At 44.5% G+C, this 16,332-nt stretch overlaps 1 protein-coding gene across 1 annotated transcript in view; it reads right to left on the bottom strand.

Moving 5' to 3' along the window:
* EZH2 (enhancer of zeste 2 polycomb repressive complex 2 subunit) overlaps positions 1 to 16,332 on the bottom strand; it is a gene marked incomplete in the record, with an annotated part of 2,261,448 nt that overhangs the window by 606,366 nt on the left and 1,638,750 nt on the right. The window contains 2 exon segments of the mRNA XM_044064800.1: positions 14,319 to 14,444; positions 14,553 to 14,592. Of these exon segments, the coding sequence (XP_043920735.1) occupies positions 14,319 to 14,444; positions 14,553 to 14,592 (166 nt within the window).

The following is a 16,332-nucleotide window of genomic DNA, read 5'->3' on the forward strand; positions in this document are numbered from 1 at the left end:
AGCATGGCTTTTGTAAAGAAATTGGTGAGAGTCAGGAACCCTGTAGTACCTGTCAGGCTTAACTGGAGCTGGAGGTAGAGAGTCCGGGTTAAGGCAGGCCTCCGAGTAAACATCATCTAGGATGTCCAAGACAGGAGGTATAGCCAGAGGCCTGTGCTGGGGTAACAAAATAAATTCCCTGAGCCTTTTCTTGGAATCTGAATAATCCTGGCCTTCCCAGTGGAAGTGTTCCCTTAAGGTATGCAAAGTTTCCCCAAATGAGAAATCCTCAGGGGGGGATACAGAAGGAATAGACTCCTCTGCATCAGTCTCTTCAAAAGGGGAGTAAGTCTGTTCCTGATCATCAGAGTGTACTGAAATAATGGATCCCTGATCAGAGGAGGGGGAATCTTCCTCCACACTGGGCCTTTTGTCCGGAGGTGGCTGAGAACCTCTGATTAAATTAATTAAATCCTCAGCCATTTTAAGCATCTGTCTCTTAGGGATGGGGCCTGGAGATGGGCCCTGTGTAACTGGTCTCTTAGGGTGCATGGTTGCTTTAGACTTAGTGAAAGCCTTGATGGAGAAAGAAGAGGAAGGTCTGAAGACACCTTGAGTGGAGGTGGACCTGTCCACATTCTGTGTTTCAACGCCAAGAGTGGCTTCGGTATCTGTAGTCGGAGTGTGGGCCGAGGAGCCTGCGACCTCGGGTACAGGAGACACCGCCAAAGATGTGTCGTCGGTAGTCAGGGGCTGCGTAGGTGCCTCACTGAGAACCGGACCACGTGTAGTCGGCTTTGGCGTGGTGTCGGTAGAGGCCGCGGACCTCGAGTGTCGGTCCTTGTCTTTGCGTTTTTTAGACAAAACCGGTGTCGGAGTATCCGACGACATGGTATAGTTAAATGCTTTCCCAAAAAAATGCTGGGCGAACTCCGCCCGACGCTTAACAGTGCGCTTGTTGAATGTAGCACAACAGTGACAGACAGAGACGTCGTGGTCTGGGCCTAAACAAAGTATACAGAGGGAATGGAAATCCTTATGTGGTATTTGCTTCCCACAAGAAATACAATTATTAACTTTGTCTGACATCGGTCTGAGGCAAGAAAAGTTTCCCCAACGGGGTACTTAGCTTTTAAGAAGACTTCGGTTTTCCAAATTTTTCGTAATCTCAGGAGCTGGCCGCCCGGCACTTGCGAACTGCTTCTGCTTCGGGCACCGCGCAGCAAGAAAGACTGAAGAACATGGCGTCGGCTGGTTCTTTTATACCCCTGTCGCACTGACGTCAGGGAAGAAGCGATGACAACTGACGCCGGACCTAGACTTTGGAATTCGGCCGACCGAGGACCCGCCTGACGGCAGGAGAACCCATCTGTTATGACTGCAGCTGTATGCACGATGAACATCTGCCCTGGATTTGGAAAAGATAGGCAAGTGGTAATGCTTGGTGAAGGCATGTACAGAACTCCAGGTAACAGCTTCCAGGATGTCCCTGGTAGGGACTCCCATGAGAAATGCTGTAGAGGTAGATGTCGCTCTAGTGGCATGTGTTCTAACCCAGAGGGGTTGGTTTTCCATGGTGCTTGTAGCAGAAATAGATTCAGTGTGCTATCCATTTGGAAATGGTTTGTTTTGAAATTGGCTTACCCTCTGCTGCAAAGCTGACTAGTAACTGGTCAGATTTTCTTAAGGGCTTAGTCCTATCAAGGTAGAATCTGAGCTGTCTGTGCACATCCAAGGAGTGCAGGATCCTTTCCCCTTTATTTTGAGGATTAGGGAAGAAGGTTGTCAAATGGATGGATTGGTTGAGAGCCACACTGGATACCACTTTAGGCATAAATGAAGGGTTAGTCCGGAGGTAGACCCTGTCAGCATGGAAAATAATGAAGGGTTCCACAGCCATCAGTGCTTGTAGCTCAGACACTCTTCTAGCTGAAGTGATGGCCAGAAGCAAGGCTGTTTTCCAGGAGAGGAATTTTAACTCTGCTGAAGCAGCAGGTTCAAAGGGGGGAAGCTTGAGCTTTTCCAGTAAAAAGTTAAGACCCCAATCAGGGGTGGGTGTTCTCCTTGGTTGCCTTAAGTTGTTTGCCCCTCTCAGGAATTGTTTGATGAGAGGGTGAGAGAATAGAGGTAGCTCAGTGTTGTAATGAGACGAGATGGCAGAGGCATGGATCTTAATGGAGGAGAAGGATAGGCCTCTGTGGAGTAGTTCTGCTAGGTAATCCAAGATTAGAGGTAAGGAGGGCAGTGCTGTGTCCTCTCTTTTCGACTGAATCCAAGAACAATACCTTTTCCACTTATCAGCATAGGATTTCCTTGTACTGGGCCTTCTGGCTTCAAGGATGACATCCAGCACCTGTTTGCTTAGGGTTGCTGGTGGGGTAGTCAAGAAATAAGCCAGGCTGCAAGATTTAGGGTTTGCAATTGTGGATGCAAGATTTCTCCCTCCTGCTGAGAGAAAGTACAGTTTTGTACCTACCATAAATGTAGATGTCCGAACAGGATAGCATCTGCAGTCATAACAAATGGGTTGTCCTGTCGTCAGGCAGCCCTTCAGTCGGCCGGATTCCAAAGTCTGGGTCTGGCTTCGGCTGATGTCGCACTTCACCCGACGTCATCTCTGCTGGTCTTCGGGTATATAAAGGCATCAGCCGACGCCATTTTCCTCAGTGTTTCTTGCCTCAGATGCCAGTTGCCCTCTTGGTAAGCTATATTTTGGATAAATGCCAATGTTTCCAAAAAAGTAGAAGGCAAACACAAAAAATAACAATGTATGTACATATATACTAACAAATACACCATAAGAGACTCCCCCCCCCCCCCAGCTAGCTATTAGGAGGGTAAATACCCTAGGAGTACCACAGAGGGGAAGAAGGGTGGGTAATCCTGACTGCAGATGCTATCCTGTTCGGACATCTACATTTATGGTAGGTACAAAACTGTACTATGTCCTTCAAGGATGCATCTGCAGTCATAACAAATGGGTAGAATACCATAGCCAAACTAGGGGAGGAGGAAGAAGAATTATGGTGTAGTTAGGATCCCTTGCAGTACAGCAGTGGCAAAACCTGCTCAGGATCTAGAGTACAGAGGTAAATTATAATGCTTGGCAAATGTATGCACGGAGGTCCAAGTAGCCGCCTCAATAATGTCCTTGGTTGCCACTCCTCGTAAGAAAGCTGTGGTAGTGGCTGTAGCCCTTGTAGAATGAGGTCTTATGTTCTGTGGAATTGGTTTTCTGTGGTAGGAGTAACAGAATCTTATGCAATTTCCTATCCATTTGGAGACTGTCTGTTTGGAAATTGCTTTTCCTTCCCTTCCTGTTGCATAGGCTACTAAAAGCTGGTCAGTCTTTCTGTGAGCTTTGGTTCTGTCCAGGTAGTAGCTTAACTGTCTATGTACATCCAAGGTATGCCAGCAGTCTTTCCCCCCTGTTCTGTGGATTGGGAAAGAAGGTAGGTAGGTGGATTGCCTGGTTTAAAGACACTCTGGATACCACCTTAGGCATAAATGTAGGATTAGTTCTCATGGACACCCTATCTTGATGGAAGATTAGGAAGGGTTGTACTGCCATTAAGGCCTGTAGTTCCGAAACCCTCCTTGCTGAAGTAATTGCCAGTAGGAAAGCAGTTTTCCATGATAGGTGTTGAAGATCTGCTGTTGCTGCTGGTTCAAATGGAGGGAGTGTCAGTTTTTCTAGCACAAAGTTCAAGTCCCATGCTGGTAATGGTGGTTTCCTAGGAGGTTTTACATTCTTGATCCCTCTGAGGAATTGCCTGAGTAGAGGATGCGAAAAGACAGGTGGATCTAAGCTGTATTCTGCTGAAATAGCTGATGCATGTATCTTGATGGAGGAATAGGACAGGCCTGTATGTAGAAGCTCTGCCAAGTACTCCAGGATGTTAGCAATATCTATGTTCGACACATCTTTTCCTCTTTCAGTACTCCAAATGGCAAATCTTTTCCATTTTCCTGCATAGTTCCTTCTTGTTGAAGGTCTGCGGGCTTCAAGGATAATGTCTTTAACCCTTTGGGATAGGTCTGGGTTAGTTGCTGCTATGTGATGTTCCAGGCAGTCAGCTGCAAGGTTTTTAGGTTTGGGTGCATGATGTTGTAGTTGTTCTGAGTTAACATCAAAGGCATCAGGGGTATTGACCACATTCTCCCCTGAGACATGCTCCTCAGCAATGGATACCAGTGTTGTCTTGGCCAATTCGAGCTATCAGGATTATCCTTGGCGTTCCTCTTTGATTTTCAGTAGTACCTTGTGCATCAAAGGAAGAGGTGGAAATGCATATGCCGTCAGGCCTTTCCAACTGAAGGATAGAGAGTCCACCTTCCATGCAAGTGGGTGGTATGTCCTTGTGCAGAATTTTTGAGCTGGTGATTGAGTGGGGATGCGAATAGGTCTATATGTGGCATTCCCATTTCTTTGTGATGGCCTTGAAGATGTCCGGTGTAGCATCCATTCGTGAGCATCCGAGGTGGTTCTGCTTAACATGTCTGCTAGGCCGCTTTCTTTTTCCAGCAGAAATATTGCCTGTAACTGGATCTTGTAGCCCAGAGCCATACTCCAAAGGTCTACAGTCATTCTGCATAGGGGTATGAATGAGTGCCTCCCTGTTTGTTGATGTACCACATGACTGTGGTGTTGTCTGTCCTTATCAGTAAATGGCCTTCTTTGAGGAATGGTCTGAATTTCTGGATTGCTAGTTTTACTGCCAGCATTTCTTTTGGTTTATGTGCAGGTGCAGCTGGTCTGGAGTCCACAATCCTTGTATGCATTTGTCCAACATGTGCCCCAGCCTAGGTCTGAGGCGTCCGTTGTGATGGTTTGGCTTGCTTGAAAGTTGTGGAAGGGCAAGCCTGGGTTTGACTAGCATGCTTGAGCCCACCATAGGAACTCCTGTTTCAGGCATGGGATTAGTGGGATTTCGGTTTCTAAGCTGTGCCTGTGTTGAGACCATAAATTCTTTAGGTACCACTGTAGCTTTCTCATATGCAGTCTGGCATGTGGGACCAAGATTATGCATGATGCCATGAAGCCCAAGGCCTGCAGTACTTTTCTTGCTGTTAGTTTGTTCTGCTTTGTTAATGCCAAGAAGTAAAGAGGGAGTTGTTTTGTTTTTCTGCAGTTAGGAATGCCATTTGTTTTGCTGTGTCCAATTCCGCACCCAAGAATGTTCTTGTTTGGGATGGTATCGGTCTTGACTTTTGTAAATTGACTGTGTATCCCAGGGCTTGTAGTAAGCAAATGACTTTTTGTAAATCTGTTGTCAGCTTGCTTTTGTTGTCCGCTTGTAACAGGCAGTCGTCCAGGTATGGATAAATTTGGATTCCTGTAGCCTGCAGTGAGCGATTACTGATGCCAGGCATTTTGTGAATACTCTGGGCAGAAGATAAGCCAAAGGGCAATGCTGAGAATTGATAATGCTCTGATCCTGCAAGAAATCTGAGGTATCTTCTGCAATTTGGTCGTATGGGGACGTGCAGGTATGCCTCCTTGAGATCTAGAGTTACCAGCCAACACTCCTTGCCCAGCATGGGAAGAAGTTGCTGTAGGGTCAGCATTTTGAATTTTGGGACAATGATGTATGTGTTTAAGACGGACAGGTCGAGAATAGGTCTCCAACTTTTCTCCTTTCTTGGCACTAGGAAGAGTCTGGAGTAGAATCCTTTGCCCTGTTCTGTTATTGGTACTCTTTCCACAGCTCTTATCTTTGTTAATTGCTATCTGCTTTAGAGCTTCTGTTTTTGATTTGGAGGTAGGTTTGGCATTCCTCTTTTTACTGGTAAAGTGTGGAAGTGGAACCTGTAACCTTGGTCTATGGTTTGCAAAATCCACTTGTCTTTTGTGATATAGTGCCAATTTTTCGAAAATAAGGCTAACTTTCCGCCTAAAGGTGCTGTTATTTGCTCCCTGGTAGGCGGTGTCAGAGACAAGTCACTGTGATTGCCCTGTTGCAGTGGCAGTGGTTGTGTCTGTGCCTCGGTTATTGCCTTGCCACTGTCGTCCTCTGTAGGCACCTCCTCTGTATTGATTTCTGCCTCTAGAGCGTCTATTCCTGCCTCTGAGATTTTGAGGAGTCTGGAAAGGACCAATTTTTGGCAGGCCAGTTCCTGCTAAACCTTGGGGGCTGAACCTGTAAGAAATCCTTAACTGTTTGTACAGATTTTGCCTTCTCTTCCATTTTCTTCATTACTTGCTGAGCAGGTGTACCAAATAGACTGACCTTATCCATAGGAGCATCTAACAGCTTTGCTTTAACATGATCCGGCAAGACCTGTTCTTTCAACCATGCATGCCTTCTTATCACTGTGCCAGTCATGGCTGATCTAAATGAAGCCTCCAGTGCATCATAGCCACATTTTAAAGAATGGTTACTAACCTGCTGAATGTTATTCACCATTTCTAAAACATATTTCTTATCTAAGGGTCATCAGTGGACAGCTTCTTAGTTAACTGATCAAGCATAAACTCTTGGTATTGGATCATATGAAACTGACAGTTTAAAGCTCTAGCTGAGAGAGTAGCGGAGGTGTAAACTTTTTCCCCATCTCTAAGGACCTGGATTCCCTTTCAGAAGGAATAGGGTTTTGCTGAGGTCGAGGCTACTGCCTTAGGCCCCTGGGGTATAGTCTCAGGATCTGCAAGTGGGGCCTTGTATAGGTGGTGATGAGTGTCTGGCACCCTGTAAAATCTATCTGGTTTGGCAGGGGCTGGAGGTAAAGTATCAGGAGCAGTGCAAACATCATTAAATGCATCATCCACAACAGGCAGTACTGGAGGTATAGCTAAGGGCCTATGTTGTGGTAAGTGCAGAAATGTCCTAAGCCTTTTCTTGAATCTGAGAAATCTTGTCCCTGCCATTGGAATTGTTCTCTCATGGCATGTAAGGTTTCCCAAAGGAGAATTCCTCTGGTGGAGAGGCAGATGGAATGGATTCTTCAGCATCTGAATCTTCATAAGTAGAAAAGGAGCCTCTGGCTGGTCTGTAATGTCTGAGTCATCCAAGAATCATCAGAGGACACTGGCTCGGGGCTCTGCTCTAGGTCTCTTTTCTGGGGCTGAGAGGCCCTGTCTGGGTGGGATTGTGATCCCCTAATTAAGGATATTAAATCCTCAGCCAGAGTAAGCATTTGTGAACTAGAAGTGGGCCTGTGTGAGGGGCTTAACAGGCACTGATTTAACAGTTTTGGCTGCTTTAGCCCTGGCAAAGGCCTTAATAGACATGGCTGCAGGAGGCCTAGCAGCACCACGTGCTGGGGTAGAGACATCCAAAGGAATGGTGTCTGATAAATCACTAGGAACCACAGTAGTAGGCAAAACTTCTGAGGCCGATTCAACTAAGGTAGCAGGAGCCTCAGTAGTAGTCATGGATTCGCCTGAAGATTGCCCGGTTTTCTCGGTTTCGCCGAAACCGAGACACTCGCTTGCTTAACCGTGGTTTCGGCGAAACCGCTGACCGCGAGTGTCGGTCTTTTCTTTGCGTTTTAACAATTTGGGTAGTCGGAGGATCCGACGGCATAATGTACGCAAAATCTGAGCCGAAAAACTGTTCAGCAAACTCCGACCGACGCCTAAGCGTTCGTCGGTTGAAGGAAGCACAGGCCGAACAGGCTGCTATGTCGTGGTCTGGGCCTAAGCAAGGCAGGCAGTAAGAGTGGAAATCTTTATGAGGTATTTGTTTCCCACAAGTTAAACAGTTATTGACTTTTTCTGACATCGGCTGAAGCAAGAAAGAGTCCCCAACGGGGTACTTAGCTTTTTAGAAGTCTTCGAAGTAGTATTCGGTAGTAGTAATCTCTGGATCTGACCGACCGGCACTTGCGAACAGCTTCTGCTTCGGCCGCGGCAAGAAAGACTGAGGAAAATGGCGTCGGCTGATGCCTTTATACCCGAAGACCAGCAGAGATGACGTCGGGTGAAGTGAGACATCAGCCGAAGCCGGACCCAGACTTTGGAATCCGGCCGACCGAAGGGCTGCCTGACGACAGGACAACCCATTTGTTATGACTGCAGATGCATCCTTGAAGGACATCAGGGTTGGGGTCTGGTGTAGGTGCCAGGGTGGCAACGTTGTCATGTTGCGCAGGAGTGGGTGCCAGTGCTGGTGTGGCCAGTCTGGGGCAATCAGAATTGTCCTTGGCCTGTCCTGTTTTATCTTGAGTAATACTCTTAAGAGAAGGGGCAGAGGGGGAAAGGCATCGATTAATAGGTTTTCCCATTGAAAGGATAGGGCATCCACTTTCCAGGCCCTATTGTGAGGATTCCTGGTGCAGAATTTGCTGAGCTGGTGGTTGTAGGGGGAAGCAGAGAGATCCACCTTTGGGGTCCCCCATTTCTGTATCAGAAGGTTGAAGGTGCTGGGCTCCAATTTCCACTAGTGTGGTTCAAGGAGATTTCTGCTTAAGTTGTCTGCCAGTGAATTTTGTTTGCCTGGCAGAATTGAGCATGTAGATGGACTTGGAAGTCCCAGGCCGTGGTCCACAGGGCCACTGCTAACCTGCAGAGTGGGTAGGAATGGGTTCTCCCCTGCTTGTTGATGTACCACATAACTGTGGTGTCTGTTTTTATCAGCAGTTGTCCTGGAAGGAGTAGGGATCTGAAAGCTGTCAGAGCATTCTGTATAGCTAGCATCTCTTTTTGGATGATGTGCAGATGAATTTGACTTTGGCTCTAGTGGCCCTGAATACATTTGCCAGCCATGTGAGCCCCCCATGCATAGCCTGATGCATCTGTGGTTAGGGTCTGGGTGGCGTGGGGTAGAGTGTGTATGTCAGTCGCATGCTTCTGCCCACCAAAGGAACTCTGTCCATAGACAGGGTATGATAGGAATGACTGTTTCCAGGTCCTGAGAATGTGGCACCAAAGATTTTTTAAGTACCACTGAAGTTTCCTCATATGCAGTCTTGCATATGGAATTAGCAGTATACATGAGGCCATGAACCCTAGGGCTTGCAGATAGCAGGGTTCTGGTGGCCATTTGTTGAAGTAATCTGTCAGATAAACTTATTTTTCTGAAGTGAGGAATGCCATCTGGGAAACAGTGTCCAAGCGTGCTCCCAGGAATACAATCTTTTGACTGGGTACCAGGTGTGATTTCTTTTCTTTGATGGTGTACCCCAAGGAAGTGAGAAGGTTTTTTACAAATGCCAGGTGCTGAAGTAGCAATTTCTGACTGTCCACATGGAGGCAGTCGTCCAAGTATGGGTAAATTTGGATATTTCTCTGCCTGCAGTATGCAATGGCTGGAGCCAGGCATTTTGTGAATACCCTGGGCACAGTAGATAAGCCAAATGGAAGTGCAGAGAACTGATAATGCATAGATCCTGCCCTGAAACGTAGATACTTCCTGCATGACTCCCTTATAGGGATGTGGAGATAGGCTTCTTTTAAGTCTAGGATAGCTAACCAAGCATCGTCTAGGATAGCTAACCAAGCATCCTTGGCTAACATAAGAAGAAGCTGTTGCAGAGTAAGCATTTTGAACTTTGGTACCACCAGGAAGGTGTTTAGAATTGAAAGATCCAGGATTGGGCACCAAGAGCCCTCTTTCCTGGGTACCAGGAAGAGTCTGGAGTAGAATCCTTGACCCCTCTCTGTTCTACTGGAATAAGCTGACTAGCTCTGATATTGAGCAGGGAAAGTACTTTGTTTTGAGCCTCTGCCCACTAGTTTGGAGGAAGGTCTGGAAACCCGCTTGGGGTGGGCAGAGATGGAAATAAAATTTGTGCCCCTGGGATACAATGCTGAGGACCCATCAGTGCTGGGTGATGGACATCCAGTTTTTTGCATGAAAGGCAGGTTTTCCTTCTAGGGGCACAAGCAGTTGGGCAGGGCTGGGAAGTGGATTGAAGAAGTCATTGTGAGCTTTTTACGTAAGGAGATGGCTTACCACACCCTGCTTTAGGGGTGGGGGCACTCCATTGCTTAGATCTCTGCATACCCTGAGACTAAGTCTGGGTGGTCTGTTTCCCCTGGGTCTTGTTTGAGAAGGCCTGGAGGGGGCTGGAAAGGACCAGTGTTTTGAAGGGCAATGCCTACTGAATCTAGGGGGTTACTGTAAGAATTATTTAACAGTTTGCATAGATTTAGCTTTTTCTTCCACCTTTTTAAGAACGTCTTCTGCTTTGGTGCAAAACAAAGAGACCTTATTCAAAGGAGCATCTAGTAATTTCGATTTGACATGATCTGGCAAGGTCTGCTCCTTCAGCCAATCATGTCTTCTCAGTACAAAGCCAGTGACTGCTGCCTTGCAAGATACCTCTAGGGCATCAAAGCCACACTGCAAAGTATGCTTACTGACTTGGTTTGCAGAGTGCATAAGCTCCTGCAATTCTTTATTTTCTGCACAGTCTGGAAAAGTTACCACTTTTTGTTTAATAATTTCCATAATATGTTGCTGCAATTTCAGCATGTGAAACTGGCAATTCAAAGCCCTGATAGCAAGAGTTGCAGAGGTATATACACCGTCTTACCCCATCTGTCCAAAGCTCTGGAATCCCTGTCCGAAGGGGTGGGATTCTTGGCTGCAGTAGCCTTGACACCTTTAGGCCCCTGGGAAATGATCTCTGGGTCAGCAGTAGGATTCTTGAACAGAAACTTGTGAGTATCTAATACCTGTCAAGTTTCCTAGAGACAGGAGGTAAAGTGTCAGGAGTAAGACTGGATTCCATGAAAACATCATCCACAACATCCAGGACAGGGGGTATAGTTAAAGGTCTGTGCTGAGGCAACTCTAAAAATTATCTGAGTCTCTTTTTGGACTGAGGATAGTCTTGGCATTCCCAATGGAAATGCTCTCTTAAAGTATGCAAGGTTTCACCAAAATAAAAATCCTCTGGAGGAGGGGCAGAGGGAATGGATTCCTCTGCATCTGAATCCTCATAGGCGGATAAGAGCATGTCTTCATAATCAGAAATGTCAGTCATCGGACTCCTGGTCTGTAGAACCTGAAGGGGACTGAGTTTTCACCAAAATAAAAATCCTCTGGAGGGGGGGGCAGAGGGAATTGATTCCTCTGCATCTGAATCCTCATAGGCGGATAAGAGCATGTCTTCATAATCAGAAATGTCAGTCATCGGACTCCTGGTCTGTAGAACCTGAAGGGGACTGAGTTCTTTGTCTCTTTGCAGGGGAAGGCTGACTTCCCCTAATCAGTGTATAAGGTCTTCAGCCATTCTAAGCATTTGTTTTTGCGGCATGGGGGCCTGAGCATGTGCTTTGGTCGTCAGTTTTCTAGGTGTGGTGCGTACTCTGGGCCTAAGAAACTCTGTAGTTTTGGTTAGAAATGAAGTCGTAGGTTTAATTCGAACATCGGTAGAGCGAAGAATTGCCTCAGAAGCTGGTGCCTGCACAGCGGCTCTGGACCCATCCAAGCTAGAGACATCCGCAGGTTCCATAGTCGAAGAAGCATCTTGCGGCACACCGGACTCTGAATGGGTCTAACCAGAGGCCTGCAAGTTCATTAAAGTGGGCATCAGTTGTTGCAAAGGCACCTCACAGAGTACCGGCGGACTGGCGACTAACTTAACAGAATCCAGTCTGTCTTTATCCTTACGTTTTTTTTCGGAAAATTGGTAGTCGGATGGCTTACTGTAGCCTTTTCAGAATACGGAGATCGAGAGAGAAAGAATTTAGCAATAAAAAGAGCCTGATGACGAATGTTTTGGGCATTAAACAAGGCAGAAAACCGACAGAGGGACATCGTGGTCTGGGCCTAAACAGGTGACGCATAAGAGTGAAAATATCTGAGAGGTATTTGCTTTCCACAGACAAGACAATTGTTAACTTCTTCTGACATCGGTTAGAGCAAGAAAAAAGGATCCCCAATGAGGTACTTAGCTTTAGAGGACTTCAGGATTATTCAACGAAAACAAAAAACTTCAGGTGGCCTACCGGCACTTGCGAACTGCTTCTGCTTCAGGCTCCTGCTTGGCAAGAAAGACTGATGTAATAGCGTCGGCTGCCTGTTTTTATATCCCTGACAACCTGACATCAGTCCAGGAGCAACAGTATCTGACGCAGAAATACTAAGTCTCTGATATTCTGCACGATTGAGGGCTACCTGCAAGGCAGATAACCAAAGTGTGATGACTGCAACAGTGAAACACGAAGAACATCCTGCTCCTCCAATGGAACTTCCTTCATTATTACACAGCAATCAGCTATTCCAGCTCTAGGTACATTCTGATTATCAGGGACTAAAACTTGGATAAAAAGGTGGAGCAGTTTTCAGAAGAATACAAATTAGAGTCAAAATGTCCCTCACGGATCTGTTGGGGTGGTCTGAACCAGTCTCTTTTGAGACACAATAACCTGCTTTTCAAGAGTTGAGAAGGAAGGAGGGGACAGGGATAAAAGGAGTTGAGAATCTTATCAATACAGGTCTGTGGACTCCTAGGGCATATGGTGATTTGCCTCTCCTCTCCTGCTTCAAGCATTATTGCTCTTGGAGGCTTTGTCTTCTGTAAAAAGGCCAAATACAGAGATCACAAAATGAGTACTTACCCTTCTCTAGGAGTCATCTGAAAGGGACCACTGGACAGACTGACTGATGACTTGACTGCTACCTGTGACAGGAAAAAAAGAGTGCAAGTAGCTGCTCCTATATTTAAGTTTTATATTGAATTTATAATTATAAATGGGAAGAGGACCTCAGCTCCTGAGAAGTCAGTCTGAAGTGTGGACCCTTGGATCTGGCTAACTCAGATAAGGCATCATATTGCAGCAGTGAACCAGATGTACATACAATGCTTCTGTTGTCACTTTTCATCTTAAGAATGATCTAACCTCCAAATCTATACAGTGAGCTTAACTGTTGATTAACCATTTTTGGAACTAAATGGGTATCTGGGCCCATAGTCATTTTCTGATTCATGGCGCAGCCTGGAAATATACTATGGAGTTGTTTCAAAAGTGACATCAGCTCTAGCTGTACCCCCGTGAAGGTGAGATCTTTGTTCTGAGAGTGTCTTGCTGCCAAACAGCACTAATTTTAATGTCTATGAGTTAAATACAAGTTTGATGTGTGTTGGCTATTCCTGGAGGGTACTAAAATGGCTTTGCAGAATATTTTGCAGGATGTTTACTAGGTCAAAAAATAGACACTGTATACATAGTAAATAAGGGGCACAGTCCTGTTAACTTCCACATCTTACTGTTGCACTAGAAAAGCAAAGGCCACAGTATGATTCTAGCTATGCAACAGCGTAATCATGTACAATATTGTGTATTAGTATGGGAATGCATCATATCTGATCATAACACTACAAATATGAAGTATAAAACATCTCAGAATTAATATGTATCACGTGAAACGTCAATGCAGCAATGTACTTATGAGTATTAATCTAAAGATGCACCAGATCATGTACATTATAAGCACGTGTCATAAATTCTACCCACTCCTCTCTTACATACATACACACATTTTAGAAAGGGCTGGAATGTATCGTTAGAAAGGCAAAAAGGTAAGAGACGAGCCTTTATTATGCCAAGCCTCCTCTTCTCTGCCCAAGTTTCTACTCGGTGTTCAGAAGAGGTATACAACCACAGCACAGATACGCAGGCCACCTCCATCACCCTGAACAGACACAAAGTGTTATTTTCCCCATCTAGAGCTGGACATGTCATAACTGGCATCTGAGAGAAAACCTTACGTCTTGTACTCCACTTCTTCCAAACAAACCAAGTACAACTATTCTACAGAGGTACACTTTATCTGCCAGTCCTCAAGTATTTTCCAGAACATGCACCACTGATAAACAAGGAAAGACACTCTCAGTCATTCCAGAGCCAAAGAAAATCCTGCTGGTATTGTTATTCAACCTTCTCAACTTTAATACAGAGCCCCTGGTAACCTATTACTTATCTAAAGCAAAAATGAAAATCAAAAGTCAATAAAATAGTAGCCAGATATATTCTTATGAATCTGTCCACCTATTCTTACTTTTATTTCATTTCACTGTCGTACCTAAATTCCAACTGTGCACATTTTTATATGGTACCTTCCCCAGTGCACTTAAAAGCTTATGACCTAAAAGGACTGCTTTGGGATATTACTAATCACCCACTGACTACCCTACTCAAATTTCAAGATCTAAATAAGGTATGCAGAGAGTAGATTTAATTACAACCAATAACATTCACAAAACTAAACAAACTAAGCATATTATATTACATAGCATTTAAACATACTTAATTTTCATAGATTTGCCATTATGGTTTAATGTCATTATTGTCAGGTGTCACTGATTTTTTTTCCAGAAGGTTTTTTCTGCCGCTAACAAAACCATTGCTAGAAGTTTGACATTCTGAAACCCCTAGTTCTACTTACATTCAGAACTGCACTGGCAGAATTTTTCACAGAAGTTCTGGGCAATGACACAAGGGCAGGCGCTATCACACGGCTGGCGAGGGTGATCACACGGCTGATAGTTGTAAACATGATTGGAAGAACCATCTAGACAAATTGAGTGCAGGACATTTAACACTAAATCACATTAAGAAAGGGTGGATGTATTTTTTCATTAGAAAAATGAAAGTGTTACACTAAATGTGACATACAAACCTTTTTTCAGCTGTATCTTTCTGCAGTGTGCAGCCCACAACTGAAAAACAAAGAAATTTCATTCCTGAGATGACCAGCAAAGAAACAAATAATAATGTTCTTTGTCTTTAATATGTATGTACCCCAGCAACCACCCACATTAACTGCTGGCTCTAACAGTCCATCTATTGTCATCAGGCTGCCAGTTCCTAAGGCCTGTGTCTGCACTAGATGGTTAATGTACCCCTCTCTCAATTTCCATCATGAAAAGGGAAATAACATGAACAACATAAGGACTTTAGCTACCATCATAACATTCCAACTTCCTAAACTGGAAGCATGACGCTTGTTGTGTGGATACTGTGCATCAGCTGGGTTGAAGCCTGTTGTGGGCATCTTCTTGTTCATCAAGGAAGATTTTCCAGTTTTTGTTGAAAGGAGTTAAGATGTGAAGACACCATTATAGTTCACATTCACTTCTATACATGACTGCAGAAGCTGAACCGACAGCACTTGTGGAAGGGAGGGGTGCCTCTGTAAGAAATTAGCAGCTACAGAACAGAAGCAGAAACACTCTTCCACCTCAGAAGGTGCTGGCCCTTGAGATACTTTACCAACAGTCCACCTGCCATCCTCAAATACCTCAATTCAATCCAAAGTTCATATCAATGGAGCAATGCGATTTAAGAAATATGCGTCAGTTTGTTAACTCAGAGGTGGTGATTATTGCCATTCTCTTACTTATTAAAAAATGAACATCTGGCTCCATGAGGACTGCAGTTTTGTTTTAAGCAGAAACGGTCTTACCATTCCTAGCTGCATTACTTGTCAACTGTCAACTAATAATGATGGTTAATTTACCGCTCACCCAATTCCCATCGTGAAGAAGGAAATATGATGAACAATACAAAGACTTCAGCTATCCACAACCATAACATTCTAAGTTCCTAAACTGAAAAAAAAACATCAAAAACTAGGCAGTTTCTAGCATTCTACCTTGAATGTCTGTCTGAGGATGTCTGTCCTAATTAAATGGTCACACTCATACTCCACTTCACCTGTTAGTTGCAAATATGAAAAGTGTGCTTCTTTTAATTGCCTAAAGGCAGCTACATATGCTTCAGGAGGATGCAACAGAACAGGTAAAGTTAGTATAACACAACAAAATAAATATTGTCAAGTAACAAGCCAACATAGTTCTTCTGTGAAGCAAAATAAGGAGCAAGAAAATTCAAACAGTTTTACTACAATAATTCTTCACATCAAAGGCCGTGTGATTCCTAAGTGCTTGAAAATGTCTCCAATAAGTGCAAAATAAACCAAAAAAAAAAAATACTCCATCTCAGATAAAGACTTTTAATTCCAAAATATAGCACAACAGCAAAGCTTTCAAGTCTACAAACCATTTTCACCAATTTGACTAATACAGTAAAGTTTTCCTCTATACTAACTCTCACCCATACAGAGTTTAACTTAATGATAAAGTATGCTAACTACTGAACAAATTACAATAAAGCCCCTGAACAAAGCTAAAATTAACTAAACAAAAGCAGAGCATGTTCACAACCCCTGGATACCAAGAAGGTTTTGTAATGAACTTCCACTGCATTGACAGTTGAAAAAGTTCAAAGAAAAAATTACCACCAAATAAAGCTATATAAAAGGCAGTGGAAAACAATGCTGGAGAAACTACTTGAAAAGATGCAGCTGAAAGACAAGAACATTTTGCAGATAAAAGGCACCAAATAGCTGACCTAATATATAACTAATGCATTCTTACTGTATCAGTTGATGCCCAAGT

This window comes from Protopterus annectens, chromosome 3.part0 (genome assembly GCF_019279795.1).
Source record: "Protopterus annectens isolate FY-2018-M chromosome 3.part0, PAN1.0, whole genome shotgun sequence".
Classification (NCBI taxonomy): domain Eukaryota; kingdom Metazoa; phylum Chordata; order Ceratodontiformes; family Protopteridae; genus Protopterus; species Protopterus annectens.